The sequence below is a fragment of the Hippocampus comes genome, unplaced genomic scaffold (genome assembly GCF_001891065.2).
Source record: "Hippocampus comes isolate QL1 unplaced genomic scaffold, H_comes_QL1_v1.1 scaffold118, whole genome shotgun sequence".
NCBI lineage: Eukaryota > Metazoa > Chordata > Actinopteri > Syngnathiformes > Syngnathidae > Hippocampus > Hippocampus comes.
The window spans coordinates 2072373-2089598 of record NW_017805461.1 but is presented as its reverse complement, the minus strand read 5'-3'; the positions used below and the strand labels follow the sequence as shown (position 1 = coordinate 2089598).

The following is a 17226-nucleotide window of genomic DNA, read 5'->3' as shown; positions in this document are numbered from 1 at the left end:
TATATTTTCAGTGGGTCATTCCTGTTTTTTCTTTTCTTTTCTTTTCTTTTCTTTTCTTTTCTCTCAGTCTTTTTTTAAAGAATCAACAGTTCCATGCTTGCTCTTAAAATACATTTTATTTGCTGTGATTTATGGTCTCACCAATTGCATCACACTTGCATTTTGGAGATGGTGAATATTTTATATAATGATAACACTAATCCTAATAATAATACTACTATACTAATCATGCTTATGATTATCATTATTATTATTATTATTAGTAGTAGTAGTAGTAGTAGTAGTAGTAGTAGTCGTATTATATTGCAATCATTATTATTATTAATAATAATATTCACTCTTTTTCTGTACCACTTGTCAGGGTTAGAGGGGAGCTGGAGCCTATTACATACGGTGAAAGGCAGATTACACTGTGGATTAGTGACCAGTCCACATACAGGATATCGAGACAGACAACCATTTGCACTCACATTCACACCATCACTGAGTGAGAAATGACCCCGTGCCTGTACGGAAGTCAGGAAAAACTTACGCTACGCATTGAGCATCTACCACTACTCGTAGTCATAGCCACCAGGAGTAGAAGAAGGAATAGAAAGAGTACTAATGTTGTTGTTGCTGCTGGTTTGAGTGTTTGTGTCATATTTCTTCATTCGCATGAAGTAGAAATTCTGTTTCTGGATTGAAAAAAAAACGTGTTTGTCTACCCATTAAGATTGTTGATAAGTTTAAACAATACTTGAGAAGATGAAAATTAACCTACCTGCAGAGTGGAAGGAGCAGAGTCGCTGGTCTCAGACATGCCTGTGCTCCTGGGAATACTGGACACAATGTATCTGGAGCCCTTCGGCATGGGCTGCCTAACCACCAGCTTTCCTTTCCTGGTCTCTGCTAGGAACAGACTGTACCAGTAGGCATCGTTGGACACCAGAGTGGAATCTGCGATGGTGGAGTTCCTCTCGCTGATCACGCTGTTCCTGCAGGGAGGAGCCGCTTTGCTAGGCTTGACCTTCTGACACTTGAGCACGATGGTGACCAGGATGGTGATGAGCAGCAGGAAGGACACCGAGCCCAGACCGATGACCAAATACAGGTTGAGGTCCGAGAAGATGTCGTATTCCAGAGGCACCTCGGTCATGTCCGAGTAGGCCTTCACGGACGTTTCCACCGTGGACAGCTTGATGGTGACTGTAGCGGAGAGAGCGGGATCCCCGTTGTCCTTGGCAACAACAATCAGTCTCTGGTGACGAGAATCTTTGAAGCTGAACATCCTCATGGTTCGGATCTCTCCGTTGTACTGGTCCAGACTGAACAAGGAGGCGTCGGTCACCTGCAGGAACTGGTAGGTGACGCGAGAGTTGTGCACGGAATCCACGTCCAAGGCTATCACTTTGGCCACCAGGGAGCCTTTATCTGTGGATCTGGGGATCTTCTCCTCCACCACGGAGCCGTGCGCTCGCCAAGGAGAGACGATAACCGGGGCGTTGTCATTCTGATCCACGATGATGATGTGGACAGTCACGTTGCTGCTGAGCGGAGAAGAGCCAGAGTCTCTGGCCTCGATGTGGAAGAGGAAGTCCTTCTCCATCTCATAGTCAAAAGTCTTGAGTGCGTAAAGGTTGCCGTTCTCTGGATTGATGGAGAAGAGCATGGACATGGAGGTGTTGGCTATCTCCTTCTCCAGGATGAAGTACACGAGGTACTGGTTCTCATGGAGGTCGGGGTCAAACGCACTGAGGGAGCTGAGCAAGGCGCCCGGGGCGTTATTCTCCATCACACGTATGGTATAAAAGGACTGAGGGAAGTGTGGCGCATTATCATTTACATCCAGCAGATGCACGGTAATTGTTTCATTATCAGATAATGGTGGTCTTCCTGAATCTCTCGCGATTAGTGTGATTTCATAATCAGGCACTGATTCACGATCCAAAGGTTTGGACACAAGCAGTTTGTAATGCATTGGTCTGTCTGATGACTTGTTTAAAACAAATGGGATTGAGTCATTAATGAATAAATTAACTTTGCCATTCTCACCCGTGTCTCTGTCACTCATGGCCACCAGGGCAATGACAGTTCCAACAGGCACGTCCTCGTTTACCGTGTTTTTAACGGCCTGCAGGGTGATTTCTGGGTAATTGTCATTCATATCCGTGACATGGACGACCACTTTACACTGGCCAAGGAGTGGGTACGTGCCTTTGTCCCTCGCCTCAATGTGCATCTCATAAAATTTCATGTCTTCATAGTCAATGGTCCCCTTTACAGTTATTTCCCCCGTACTGGGGTTCATCGCAAACACGTCTTGGGTTTTCTCTGATGTGTAAAGTGTGAATGAGTACACAAGCTCTGAATTTGGCCCCTCGTCGAGATCAATAGCGTTCAGCTTTATCACTGTAGTTCCGATTGGGGAATTCTCTGTCATGTTTACTGTATAAATCTGTTTGTCAAAACGAGGTGGGTTGTCGTTGGTATCCTGCACTTTCACAATAATGTTAGCAGTGCCGGAGCGCACTGGATTACCACCGTCTACCGCTGTTAATATTAAATTATGGACAGCATTCTCCTCCCGGTCCAAAGATCTGGTCAAAACTAAATCTACATATTGTGTTCCATCAGTACCCGTCTGAATTTCAATAGTAAAATGTTGACTGGTGCTGAGCTTGTATGTTTTCACCGTATTAATCCCCACATCTGGATCCACCGCATTGGGGAGGGAGAATCTCTCCCCCGGTGTTGCAGACTCAGACACATCCAGTTCTACTCTGTCTCGTCTAAAATGTGGCGCGTTGTCATTGATATCGGTTATTCCAAGCTCAATATTAAATATTCGCAATGGGCTTTCTATTATTACATCGAGCTTAAGAAGACAAGAGACTGGTTTGGAGGGGCAAAGATATTCTCTGTCCATTGTCTCCACGATGAGCAGTTCCCCCGTCTTCTTATTGACATCCAGATATTTTTTGTTGTGAAAAATATCAAGTTTTACCTCTCTCTGTGCCAAGCCTCCAGGCTCCAGTCCTAGATCAGCAGCAAGGTTGGCCACCACAGAGCCCCTCTCCATCTCCTCGGGGATGGAGTAACGTGTCACGGACAAAGCAGCCGGCCATGCTGCAAACAACACAAAGACCGCCGCCCAAAAATCCATCCTTTGTCCAACATGATACATGACTGGAGTTTTTGGGAAGAAGCAAATCGTGGTTGATTTCCTTAAAAATATATATTGCAAAAAAAAAATAAATAAATACTCAAGGCATGTCTCAGAGCAGCCCAAGAGTTTCAAATTCAAACATCGGTGATACGAAAGAAAGACATGTCTCCACCCTTGACAACGGGCGTGTCGTGATTTAAATGTGGCTCGACATATCGACAGGAAAGGGTAATAGCGACATCATGGGGCCAAAACGGCACACTGTAGCCTTTCAAACGACTGGGCAGGTGAACATTCCCACTCATATTCACAACCATAAATCTTTTTACTGCCAAAATTAAACACATTTGTTTCTCCATTTGACAAAATCCAATTTCGCTTCTGAGTTTCAAAACAACATTTATGTAAAAGGGGTCATTAATTATTCATGGTGCTTTATCTGTGCCCATGAAAAGACTTACTAAATTAAATTGTAGACATATTTTCATAGATTGCAATGATCCCTCTAATATGAATGCAAAGTAACGCCTGTAATTTTTTCCCCCCATTAGTAATTAATTTGTCTTGGAGGAGCGCCCAGATACTCCTTGAAATGATGTCCCAAGAGACATATTTGCAATTTAAATCAGAATAAAATGAAATGGTATTTCAAAAAGGTTTGGATTTAATTAAAGTATTACTAAATATAAATATATATTAATGGAAGCAAAGCAATGTTTTTTATTTATCACATAGAGACTTTTTTTGAGTGTAGCCTCTTTTGGAGAGAACGTAACACAGCAAAGTGAGGTGAGTGTAAACGTCTACATTTTATTTATTTTTGTCTGTAAATTTGGGGATTTGAACCTAAAGATCATACTCTTAAATTTCACCTTGTCAGGGAAACGTATTTTTCAAGTTAAAAAAAAAAAAAACAAATAAATAAAATCACAGACTCTTTGATATATATGCAAAGGTGAAGTTGTTTATGAACAGATAGCGGCTAAATTTGGGTGATTTCCATAGCATTAGCAAATTCGATTTTTTAAAAGAAAAATAACCACTATGGTTGTTATGTTTTTGTTATATATAGATATAGATATACATTTTCTGATCCACTTTATCCTCACAAGGGTTGCGGGGCATTGTGCAGCCTATCCCAGCTGTCTTTGGGCAGTAGGCCGGGGACATCCTGAACCGGTTGCCAGCTAATCTCAGGGCACAAGAAGGCCAGGGCTGGAATTGAACCATGCACCTCTGCACTGTGAAACGGACGTACTAACCAGTACTAACCAGTGCTGCCTTTATTTTTAATTTCTAGCTCCAGAATATTACAACAATATTTTAATTGCAGTGTTCGGGTTATAGATCAGATTAATGTTTGAGAAAGTTTTGGTGTGCAGTAAGTAAGAAGATTTTTCCTTCTTATTTGGTTTTTAACATCAGAAAAACCTGGAATTTGAACTGAGGTGTGTCGACCTTTTTATATCCATTCCACACAAATGTCCATGTTCCTCCTTGGCCTTTCTTTTCATTTTAAGATAGAAGCTTCTTTCGTATTCATTTTTTTCCAAGCAGTTTTGTCATTGGCTTTTTAAATTTTTGCTTCAATTTGTTTCAATACTGTGAAATCAGTCAAATTTAAAACATATTACAGACAAGCGGCCTGGTGGTCCAGTGCTGAGCGCGTCGACCTCACAATGTAGATGGCCCGAAGACGGCTGGGATAGGCTCCAGCACCACCCGCGACCCTTGTGAGGATTAAGCAGATCAAAAAATGGAGGGATGGATGGATTACAGACAACAATGCTCACTGTTTGCTGTTCATTCACAAGTGATTTTGTTATAGCTCACCCCCTTTTAGTCTAAATTATGTCACTAAGGTTTTCCTCATTTTAGTGGGTATATTAATGTGTATTACAAATTTTGATTGTGTATAACAAAATCATGATTGAAGGAACTATGAATTGATTTGATGTTAAACTTATACTATAGATAAAATATGTGGCATTTTTCAGAACTGTGTCAATGGAAAAATAATACAGTACATACACATGTATAAATATTCCCCCAGTGACCTTTGTCTTACACTCACCATTTATATTAACTGAGATAAGTGCAACTAATCACTATCGCCATTTCTCTGAGAAGGGTGAGACTGTTGGACAGTAATTCAACAATCTTACTCACTGGCGCCATCTGCTGTACGTATTGCACCTTTTTATGTTGTTTCACGTGTTTTTGTGTACATATCATATGCATTTATGCCATTTATCAACGTGAAAATGCGAGGAATGCAATGTTGTACTTGCAACGTTGTACTGTAAAACTGTCTGTATTCCTCAATATTGTAGTTTCATATCTCACATATATTGTACCAGACTGAATCGATAGTGAGTTGGGTGACACTAGAGAACACTGTCAATTAAATGTACTGCTTAGGTAGATTCTATTTCTTTCCTTTACAAGCAAGTTTTACAGCTGATATTGTTTCCTTTTTCTCTCGATGCGTGTGTGTGACAGACGGAGACGCTCGTCAATTCCCCTCACTCGCCCAATCTTGAACGTGGATCACATTCGCCCTCTGGTGGATGAGTGGAGGCACAGCGTGTGACAAGAAGAAAACGACCACTGGTCAAAAGTTGAGCACCACGGCAACGAACGGCTTCCTTGACCGACGGGATGATGACAAAAATAGATTTTTGAAATTTAGATCACATTGTATCTATGTATTTGTTTGATTATTCACGACTCGCGTATATACGCCATTAAAGAGAAGATGTGGCTATTTTTACTCCACGAGTAGAATGAAAAATTGCAAAGTAAAAGTTGTTCCTGCAACAGAAACTCTATTAGAGCCCCATTTATTTAATTTCAATTCATCCTATTTGACCTATAAAGGATTCCCCTTCTGAATCACCTTACCCCAGAGAAGCTGTCCTGCCCTTCTACGGTTCTCTATGGATCACCTTTTCGTTATTAACGAGATTATTCTCAGTCTGAGCCAAACGACGACCTAATTAAACCTTCTTTGTTCCTGGCCAGTAGCCATCTGTAATCTCCTGAACAATTTCCCAGAGAATTAACAAGTAAAAGGGCACGGAGAAAGAAGAGAAAGAAGTTCTGGGCCCCTGAGCTCCCATGCAGGTGTGGCATTTGGAGGAGTCGACCCACTCCCCCGACACTCGTACGTTTGTGTGGTCGTGTTCTTAATTAAAGTGATATTTTCGAGAGAGGAGTTTTTGTTTGTTCAGTCAATGAGCCCCCATCGTCCTCTGCGGGCAAATGGAAATGCAAGCGCCTCAATTAGCATATGTTAGCATTTTACTGTGTTTATTCATCTAGGTGGGAAATGGCTTACCAAAGCGAAAAGATTGTAGCTGTACCCTTTTCACCCTGAAAATAATTGACTCAAGTAAATTAAACCTCGATGAACAAAACTTGCATCTGTGTGCATATCGCATACTGATTTGCCAACTGAAGTCTGGGTGAAGACCATGCGCCTTCTTCATTGTTTATACATTTGAGAAAGAAATGTAATGCAAAAAATACTTTATTTCCATTAATGTATTTACAGTACATGTGTGAGGAGTATTCCCCATCTTTTTGTGGCTCCTGTTGTGACCTGCGTGTACCGTACAGCATGATGTTTGTCACATGTTAGCAGAAGAGCGTACAAAAAAAACATTTTCTATATTCTTACAACTCAACAATCTGATTTCATACATAAAGATGTGAAAAAGAATTACCTACTGATGCTTATCATATATTTTAGAAGTCACAGCCGCACCTCCTGTTTGATTGTCTAAAAATGAATAGCAATAATAATAACTGTAATAAAAAACACATTGAAGACATTTTGTCACATAAATAACCACAAACATCTGCTTCCCACCAGCGGTCATTCTTTCTCCTTGTCCTGACCTCTCATTCAGCTCACATATTAAGCCACTCACAAGCCGACTGTTCATTAATTTATGTAACAAATGATCCTCATCTCATCTCAGGTGATCCATCACTCAAATCGTCCACTCAGTCAGTCAGTGGGATGTCAGTCATTGTACAAGTCGTTATTGATCATGGCAGCCTCCCCCTGAGGGGACATCTGGAGGCGTCGCTTCTTGCCAAAGGTGGAGAAGGAGTTATGGGCGTCCAAGTCGCTGCGCTGTGCCACAGGCCTCAGGGTGCAGAAGCCTGATGGCGTTCCGGGAATGTACACGTTGTGATGGTAGTCTGGTGGCGGGTGCGGGTGTGGGTGAGGATGTGGGGGGTTAGAAGGTTGCTGCTGCTGGGGTGGAGGAGTGCAGCGAGGAGTCCAGGGCCGGGAGGTAACGCCACTTGGCGATGTAGACATTTTATAGTCTGCAGTAGAAGATATGCAGGAAGGAATTACAGAGCAATTCTTCCATTTGGTGTTAATTTGCATCATGGAGGATGCACTAAAAGATATGTAGTTTCTCTCTCTCTCTCTCTCTCTCTCTCTCTCTCTCTCTCTCTCTCACACACACACACACACACACACACACACACACACACACACACACACACACACACACAGTATAATCAGACACAATGCAAGATTGTACCAACGAGTTACATCGATAATAATGCTTGATTCAGCTCCATCAATTCATTCAACTTCCCTTAGTTAGTAATATAAGAGTGCATGGCAAATTATTACATCCAGCTCTCAGTTTAGATGCTGTTAGGGGTACCTAATATTGTGAAGGTTTTCCAATATGAGTTTTTATCCTCACATTCAGTTTGGCTTGTCATACCCTTAGTGCCTCTCATATGAGTGCCCCACGTCCAGTACTGTCCAGGTGTCATGGAGGTGACGAAGTTTTCCGGGTCCGCATGCATGGCCTTACGCATCAGTGTTCCATCCATGTTGATGGAATTATAACTGGAGAGAAGATGGAAATCATGTCACTGCTCATTTACTGATATCTCACTTGGCCAGACACATAACCAGATGAAGTTTATTCGTCAAGAATGTTACCTTTTGATCGAAGAATTCTGATTCTTAGTGAGGGTCCAATCTGTGTTTGGCTGCTTCAGCTACAAAAACAAAGAAGATACTGTCCTGTAAAGTAATGTCCATTTACATTTACATCCAACTTTTTTACACAAATAGTATAACTGCATCTGAGCGGCATCATACTGGCGTTTGTACTAAATTTGTTAGATTTCACTAGTCAACAGCAAATTTTAATCAGAGACAGCTTTATGTGTCCCCAAATGGATTTTTGACACTGATTTAAATATCAGGTTTTTGAGAAATTTTCATTTCTTTGTTTTGAAGTTTGACCTACAATACCAATTTTGCCATCTGTTTCTATTTATAGCAATGGCATTTCAGAAAAAAATCCAACTCTTGCTGAACTTCCATCCATCCATCCATCCATCCATTGTCTGATCCGCTTATCCTGACGGGGCGTGCTGGAGCCTATCCCAGCCGTCTTCGGGCAGTAGGCGGGGGACACCCTATACTGGTTGCCACCTAATCGCAGGGCACACACAGACCGACAACCATCTGCGCTCACATTCACACCTATATACAATTTAGAGTGTTTCATTAACATGCCACGCATGTTTTTGGAATGTGGGAGGAAACGGAAGGACCCGGAGAAAACCTACGCAGGCACGGGGAGAGCATGCAAACTCTACCCAGGAAGGCCAGAGTACTCCATTGCAAACTGTACAACCACAATAATAAATATTTCATTGAATGTATACCTCTATGACAGTGTCATTCAAAACTGATCATTATTATAGTTTTCTTGGATTGACTCTCAGTTGAGCAGGTGGAGATGATACAGTATACGATGGGGAGTTACAACGTGATTCTTCTGTTCTGTAGTTAACATAATTCAGGATGCAGTCAAAGGCATCAAATTTACTGCACACACCATCTCAAATGAGACACAATCCAAGCGCTGTGCCAATATGCCTTTACAGCAATAGTTATGCTCAGTTCGGCTTGATTCATTCAAATTTCTTTATTTAGAAGTATGAGACTGGGATTAGTAGGCTATATATCATATAAAATGTTCTTGACTATACACTATAAAGTTTGTTTAATTGAGCAATTTTGAAAACCACAATCATTACCAGATTATATAATATGCTTATACATCAATATAATATTCATTCATTCATTCCCCAAACTGCTTAGGGTCGCAAGCATGCTGCTGCTCTTTTTTTTTTTTTTTTTGCTTGTGTGTTTTTTTTCCGAATGTCTTTGCATCCTCCCATTTTAAAAACATACATGTTTGGTTCATTTAAGACTGCAGATGTCTATATTATAATGAAGGGAGTTTGAACAGGTTGTGTTTATTGCCCTGTGTTTGGGTGGCAACCCGTCCTCAGTGCATCACAAAAAATAATATTATTTCTATTTATCGATACACACTTAGAGTAACAGATAAGGTAATGGGTTCGCTTGCTTGCCTTCTGTACAGGCAGTGTCTCTCCAGATCCCCTCAGTGACGTTGTGAATGTGAGCGCAAGTGAATGTTGTTTGTCTGCCTCGACTAATGTGCCCTTTGATTGACTGGCGACCAGTCCAGTGAGTCGTCTCCTTTCTGGGAAAGGCTCAAGAACCTGAATCGGATAGGCGATATACAAAATGGATCAGTATTGCCCTCTTGTGGATGTGTGGGAGAAATTAGTTTTTCAGAGCCGAGGTGGCATGATTTTGCTTCGAGCTGTCTGCCTGACTTTGAGTTTTGCTTCTCTCCTATGATCGTTGAGGGAGGGGTGTAAAGGGGCACCCGAGTGATATTTATTATTTATGAGTCTCTCATTACACAGTGGCTTTCAAAAGTCCACGCACCTCTGTTCAAATGCCAGGTTTTGTCAAATAAAAAAAATGACCTCGTGTGAAACCATTACAAAACTCTTTCCACCATATTTATGACCGATAACCTGTAAAATCAGGGGATTTTGGCTGTGTTCAAAATCAACCACTTACATTCAGACTCATGTTAAATAAAAGTCATCACATCTGCCACAGACCATCCCCAAATAAAGTTCAGCTGTTTTAGCAGTATTTTCTGACATTTTTTTTTCTTTCTCACAGAAGCTTAAATGTTTTATGCTAACACTGACTGCTATTTAGAACTGTTACAACTTTTCTCCGCCTTGATTAAGGCCCCAGTTCCATCTGAAGAAAAACAGCCCATGTTCATGATATTGCCATCACCATACTCCCCTGTTGTTATAATGTTCTTTTGGTGATGACCACTGTTGTCTTTGTGCCAAACATATCTTGGGGAATTATGGCCCAAAAGTTTCATCTTGATTTAGTTGGACGAGAAAAGAACTTCCCACATGTCTGAGAGATTTCAAGTGTGTTCATGCAAAATGTAGCTCGGTTTTTGCATGTGAGTGGTAAATTCTGAACATGGCCACACCCCCAGATAGAAGAGGGTGCGCACACTTGTGCAGCCACGTTTATATTTTATTTTAATTTTTCCTTTTGAAATGACTTGTACAGGCGACAGGTCACATTAACGGTGGAAACGTTTTGAAATTATTTGTCTCGGTCTCATTTGTTTTGTATCACAAAAAGCTAGCATTTGAACAGCGGTGTGTGGAGACAGTATGCTTTTGTGTCACATATTCTGTGTTATAGCGTCTTTAGGTGAATAACTAGAACAGCTACAGTGGCAATAACAAATACAATAATAATTAGTCATAGTATCTGTACACAATAAGTGTGGCCCTTGCCAAGCAGTCTAGAAAACCAATTAGAAGCCCAGCGGGATGAAACGGAGCACGATGAAAATCATCAAAGGGAAAGCTTGCCAAGGAGAAAATGAAGAAAGTGATCATTGTTTTTCTTCTTTCTTTCTGCATATATTTTACATGAATATTTGGACTGCCTGAGCAAGGTTTGTCATTAGAAGAGCCTTGAACAGTCAGTCACTTGAGGTCGTTGAGACCAAGCTCGTGCTCGCCATCCTTCTGCCTTCGGTTTGCTACACGCGTGGCCGCGCGCCTCGCCGTGTCAGTTGGGTTTGTCATTGGATGATGCATGTGTCCTATCCCGACCTCTCTCTCTCTCTCCCTCTCTCTCTCTCTCTCTCTCTCTCTCTCTCTAGGCGTGCCAGCAGCGTGTATGTAAACGTTTGCGAGGGTGCGTGCCTCGATGAGTGAATTAGGGAGCCAATTAACGATTAAAGAGGGACACACTCTCCTCAAGGACCTGCATAACAACCCCGCTGTGACTTCATCGACCCAGCACCCGCCCCCTCCCGTGTCCAAAAGTAGTGTGCCCCTGACCGAAATGACATTTGTCAGTCTGCTTGGTGGAGTCTGGTGTCGCGCGTGGTGATAAAGGCGCACGCGCCCCCACACACGGGCACGCACGCACGCACACACACACACACACACACACACACACACACACACACACACACACACACACACACACACACACACACGCGCGCGCACACACACGCACACACCTACGCAGTGCTTGAATTAGAAAACACTATCCTGCCTCCTTCAATTCCCTCTCTCCTTACAGCCCCCTACCTCCTCTCCATCCCTCGAACCATAGCCCCCCCCCCCCAAGTCCCCCTTGATAAATATGACTTCATATCTTAGTCTCCCCTTGCACCCAGAGGACATCGTAGGGACCCATCTACAGGCGGGCCACGTCTCAGTCCAGTCATGTCCTTGCGCACCCCCCTTCCTCCCTGGCTCACCCTCCCCGTGTCCTCTCCAAAAACCAGAACATTGGCCATTTTTCATCAATAATGGACAGCCCTCCCATCGCGCATACGACACATTGTGTTGAGGATAATGGTTCTGTCCATGGTGCCCTTGAGGGATGGCCAGAGGGGAGATTTGTCCTATATAAATTGTTAGACGTTGACGCCTTGCTTGCACCAAAATGGACAGAACCGTGGGCAAATGAATCTCAACTGTCATTCACCTTGTCCATTACCCTTGACTTGTTGTTCAGACTCTGTTGTGCAGGGAGCAATTTAGTCTGCCCCTCCTTCCTCCCTTATCCAGAGCTGTGGCGCTGATGGAGGAGGCATTAACAATGATTTATATTTTTTCATCAGATTAATCATGATTTCCTGGTTTCCCTGAGGCATTGTGTCGACGTTCTTCCACATTTCACTTCATTCTCAGACGATAAACTCACACGCAGCAAAATTATGTTCCGTGGAGCATTAACGTCAATTGAAAGCTAATCAGGCGTCTTCTTCGTCTCATTTCATTTCCGCGTGCAAAACATTAAAAATATGCGCAATGATTCGTAAAATGTGTTGCAATAATTAGATTCGCAGCTCTTGTGAATCGTCTAACAATACAATGCATGACAAAAGTGCCGATGGTGAGTTTAGTGGTTTCACCTCTATAACGTGTCTGCATATATCTACCTCATTGGGGGTGGTCGCTCCGTTGTTCACAGACGCGCCCCACGAGTGCTCCGCGCTCTTTGCTTCGTTGTTGCGCGGCGTGCTGGCGGAGCTGCACGGCTTCAAAAACATGAAGTCACTTTTGGACGACTCTGGGGTCAAACACACTTTGTAACAATAAGGCTGAGGCAGGCTGCTGCTTCCGTTCACCTCCGTGCAGTTGGTGGGCACCTTGTTAGCCGTGGAGGAAATCTGCAGATTGAGGTTGGATTTCTTGAATATCTCCGGGGGAGGATCGGGCTGAAAGCCGCCGCAGCAGCAGCACGCGAAGGGGGGCAGATTGTAGCCACTCAGGGTCTCCCGGTCTTTGTAGCACTTGACCGCGGCCAGGACGATGATGGCCACGAGGAAGATGAAAGATATGGTGCTGAGTGACACGATTAAGTAGAGTGCGAGGTTAGAGGGGGGCTGCGGGCTGAGCGTGAGGTCGCCGTAGTCGGATAAGGACTCGGGGACGCTGTCCACCACCGTGAGGACAACGGAGACGGTGGCGGAGAGAGGAGGCTGCCCGTTGTCCTTCACCAGTATAACCAGTCTTTGTATGGATGCGTCTTTCTCCACCAGTCGGCGAATGCTCCTGATTTCACCCGTGTACAGCGCCACGCTGAACAGCCCGGGATCTGTCGCCTGCATCACCTGATAAGACAGCCGCGAATTTTGCCCCGCGTCCGCGTCCAGCGCCGTTACTTTGGTGACAAGATAACCAGCATCCACAGAGCGGGGCACCACCTCCGTGGCGACGGTGCCGTTTTTCGGCAGCGGGGACACGATGATCGGAGCGTTGTCATTCTGGTCCAAAACAAAAACATTCACTGTCACGTTGTTGGCCAGTGGTGGGAAACCTGCGTCCTGAGCTTGCACGAGAATATGAAAGTTTCTAAGCTGCTCATAATCAAAGGAGCGCAGTGCGTAAATGTTGCCGTTGTCCGAGTTAATGGACACGTACGTGGACACGGGCATGCCCTGAATTTGACCCTCGAGAATAGAATAAGACAGATAGGCGTTCTGGTTAGAATCGGGGTCGAAGGCAGTCACGGTGCAAATGGAAGCGCCCGGGGCGTTATTCTCGGTTACGTAGACAGTATATGACGGCTGTGAGAACTGTGGGGGGTTGTCATTAATGTCAGACACTTGTACCACGATGGTTTTCCTCGTGGAAAGCGACGGGGAGCCCAAATCACGCGCCGTGAGTGTGATATTGTACTCGGACACCGCTTCTCTGTCCAAAACCTCACTTGTCACCAGTGTGTAGTAGTTTTTAAAAGAGGAGTGCAGCTGAAAGGGGACGGTGTTGGGGATTTGACAGTCCACGTTGCCGTTCTCACCCGAGTCCCGGTCCATGACACTGATCACGGCTATAACGGTTCCCGGTGATGCGTCTTCCTGGACTGGCGTGGACACGGACGTGAGAATGACTTCGGGGGTGTTGTCGTTCACGTCCACGATGTCGACCAGTAATTTGCTGTGCACGGCCACGGCCGAGGGTCCCCTGTCCCTCGCTTGCACGTACAGCTCGTACACGTTGGCTTTCTCGTAGTCCACGACGCCTTTTACGCGGATCTCACCCGTGTACGGATCCACGCTGAACAACTCGCGCACTCTGAGAGGCGCGTGTCCGCTGAAGGCGTAGGTCACCTCCCCGTTGGAGCCCTCGTCCAAGTCGGTGGCGTTCAGCTTCAGCACCAGCGTCCCCCTCGGCGCGTTTTCCACTAGTCTGGCCCGGTACACAGATCGATCGAACACGGGGACGTTGTCGTTCGCGTCAAGCACCGTGATGGTGATTAAAGCGGTTCCGGAGCGTTCCGGCGAACCCCCGTCAAATGCTGTCAAAATCATCGCGTGCTTTTTCTGCCGCTCCCGGTCTAAAGGGTTGTCCAGCACCAGCTCCGCAAACTTGCTCCCGTCGTTGCGCGTCTGGATGTTGAGAATGAAGTGTTCGTTTGCGCCCAGCTGGTAGGAGCGCAAAGAATTAGTGCCCACGTCCAAGTCTTGCGCGCTCTCTAACGGGAAGCAGGAGCCGGGCGCAGCCGACTCCGTAATGTCGATGTTAAATTCGCTCCAAGGGAAAGTGGGGGGGTTGTCATTCACGTCTAAAATCTCAACTTCTACTCTGTAGAGCTCTAAAGGGTTTTCGATGACAACTTGGAGGTGTAAAAAACAGCTAGGGCTGCGCTCACAAAGCTCCTCTCTGTCTATTTTTTCGTTAACAAACAAAATTCCATTCTCCAAATTCACTTCTAAATATTGCTTCTTGGCTCCGGACACGATTCGAAATCGACGTGCGGACAACTTGGATACATCCAAGCCCAGGTCCTCCGCGATGTTGCCCACGAAAGCTCCGTGCTCCAGCTCCTCGGGGATGGAGTAGCGAATTTGAGCCAGCACCAAGTCCACCACACACGCACAGAGAAGTAGACAGATTACGAGCCCGGTCACCGGCACCCAGCTACATCTGGAGAGCCTCTGTTCCATTGTATAGCCTTGCGTAAAAGTCACCTCAGCCAGATAAAATCGAAAATACGCATTATTCACTGTTAAAAAATACAATCCAGCGTGGTCGTGATATGCAACTTTTAGGCATATTTAAAAGTGACAAACTAAATAGACTGTGTGAGGAAAGATGGACCACCTGTCTCTTATTCCACTGTGCTCCACGCACCACACAGGACGTGTGTGAACTGGGAAGGCTCGCACTTTGATTTTCCACTGTATTGGACACCCGGAGGAGCCGGCTGGGAGGTATGTGAGAGCGTGTGTGTGTGCGCGCGCGAAAGAGAAAGAGAGGGAGGAGAGAGAGAGAGATAGAGACAGAGCGAGGGAGAAAGCGGGTTGGGTAGCGGGTGCTTTGAGCTCCTCAGTGCTCGCTATAACGGTTCCCGGTGATGCGTCTTCCTGGACTGGCGTGGACACGGACGTGAGAATGACTTCGGGGGTGTTGTCGTTCACGTCCACGATGTCGACCAGTAATTTGCTGTGCACGGCCACGGCCGAGGGTCCCCTGTCCCTCGCTTGCACGTACAGCTCGTACACGTTGGCTTTCTCGTAGTCCACGACGCCTTTTACGCGGATCTCACCCGTGTACGGATCCACGCTGAACAACTCGCGCACTCTGAGAGGCGCGTGTCCGCTGAAGGCGTAGGTCACCTCCCCGTTGGAGCCCTCGTCCAAGTCGGTGGCGTTCAGCTTCAGCACCAGCGTCCCCCTCGGCGCGTTTTCCACTAGTCTGGCCCGGTACACAGATCGATCGAACACGGGGACGTTGTCGTTCGCGTCAAGCACCGTGATGGTGATTAAAGCGGTTCCGGAGCGTTCCGGCGAACCCCCGTCAAATGCTGTCAAAATCATCGCGTGCTTTTTCTGCCGCTCCCGGTCTAAAGGGTTGTCCAGCACCAGCTCCGCAAACTTGCTCCCGTCGTTGCGCGTCTGGATGTTGAGAATGAAGTGTTCGTTTGCGCCCAGCTGGTAGGAGCGCAAAGAATTAGTGCCCACGTCCAAGTCTTGCGCGCTCTCTAACGGGAAGCAGGAGCCGGGCGCAGCCGACTCCGTAATGTCGATGTTAAATTCGCTCCAAGGGAAAGTGGGGGGGTTGTCATTCACGTCTAAAATCTCAACTTCTACTCTGTAGAGCTCTAAAGGGTTTTCGATGACAACTTGGAGGTGTAAAAAACAGCTAGGGCTGCGCTCACAAAGCTCCTCTCTGTCTATTTTTTCGTTAACAAACAAAATTCCATTCTCCAAATTCACTTCTAAATATTGCTTCTTGGCTCCGGACACGATTCGAAATCGACGTGCGGACAACTTGGATACATCCAAGCCCAGGTCCTCCGCGATGTTGCCCACGAAAGCTCCGTGCTCCAGCTCCTCGGGGATGGAGTAGCGAATTTGAGCCAGCACCAAGTCCACCACACACGCACAGAGAAGTAGACAGATTACGAGCCCGGTCACCGGCACCCAGCTACATCTGGAGAGCCTCTGTTCCATTGTATAGCCTTGCGTAAAAGTCACCTCAGCCAGATAAAATCGAAAATACGCATTATTCACTGTTAAAAAATACAATCCAGCGTGGTCGTGATATGCAACTTTTAGGCATATTTAAAAGTGACAAACTAAATAGACTGTGTGAGGAAAGATGGACCACCTGTCTCTTATTCCACTGTGCTCCACGCACCACACAGGACGTGTGTGAACTGGGAAGGCTCGCACTTTGATTTTCCACTGTATTGGACACCCGGAGGAGCCGGCTGGGAGGTATGTGAGAGCGTGTGTGTGTGCGCGCGCGAAAGAGAAAGAGAGGGAGGAGAGAGAGAGAGATAGAGACAGAGCGAGGGAGAAAGCGGGTTGGGTAGCGGGTGCTTTGAGCTCCTCAGTGCTCCGCATTGGCGGACGTAGAGTATACGACTCTAATTACTGTCGACGTTTAACCATTTCCCACCCTCGTGTCACTTCCACTGGCCTATTAAAGAGACGAGAAGGCGTAAATTTGACACCAGACGTCAGAGCCAGATTTGGACTAAGGAGGGCAAATTGGGTGGTGCATGCCGTGGTGCGTTTTTTTCTGGCTTTGAAAGGAGAGCATTGTCCAAGGATCTCATGTCACTCAATGCATGCATTGAATGGACCAATTCAATTCATGATTTCCCATAATTCCTTTTACAC

General features: G+C 45.4%; 3 protein-coding genes across 5 annotated transcripts; all 3 read right to left on the bottom strand.

Moving 5' to 3' along the window:
* Positions 1-281: 281 nt before the first annotated feature.
* pcdhb (protocadherin b) lies at positions 282-3319 on the bottom strand. The gene has a single exon (XM_019874690.1). It carries the CDS (start codon positions 3164-3166, stop codon positions 755-757), a length of 2412 nt encoding a protein of 803 aa, XP_019730249.1. The 5' UTR covers positions 3167-3319; the 3' UTR covers positions 282-754.
* Positions 3320-6673: 3354 nt separating this feature from the next.
* LOC109518669 (protocadherin-10) lies at positions 6674-15320 on the bottom strand. 3 transcript variants are annotated; one of them, XM_019874684.1, is made up of 5 exons: positions 12721-15320; positions 12532-12630; positions 8130-8188; positions 7885-8033; positions 6674-7489 (listed from the first exon to the last, which is right to left on the bottom strand). In XM_019874684.1, exons 1-5 carry the CDS (start codon positions 15040-15042, stop codon positions 7179-7181), a joined length of 2940 nt encoding a protein of 979 aa, XP_019730243.1. In that variant the 5' UTR covers positions 15043-15320; the 3' UTR covers positions 6674-7178. The 3 variants fall into 3 exon arrangements, with proteins under 3 accessions (XP_019730243.1, XP_019730241.1, XP_019730242.1); XM_019874682.1 differs by having other exon boundaries at positions 12532-15319; XM_019874683.1 differs by having other exon boundaries at positions 7906-8033; positions 12532-15319.
* LOC109518678 (protocadherin-10-like) lies at positions 15095-16813 on the bottom strand. The gene is made up of 2 exons (XM_019874696.1): positions 15380-16813; positions 15095-15101 (listed from the first exon to the last, which is right to left on the bottom strand). The coding sequence occupies exons 1-2, from the start codon at positions 16549-16551 to the stop codon at positions 15095-15097; spliced, it is 1179 nt and encodes a 392-aa protein (XP_019730255.1). The 5' UTR covers positions 16552-16813.
* Positions 16814-17226: the final 413 nt, after the last annotated feature.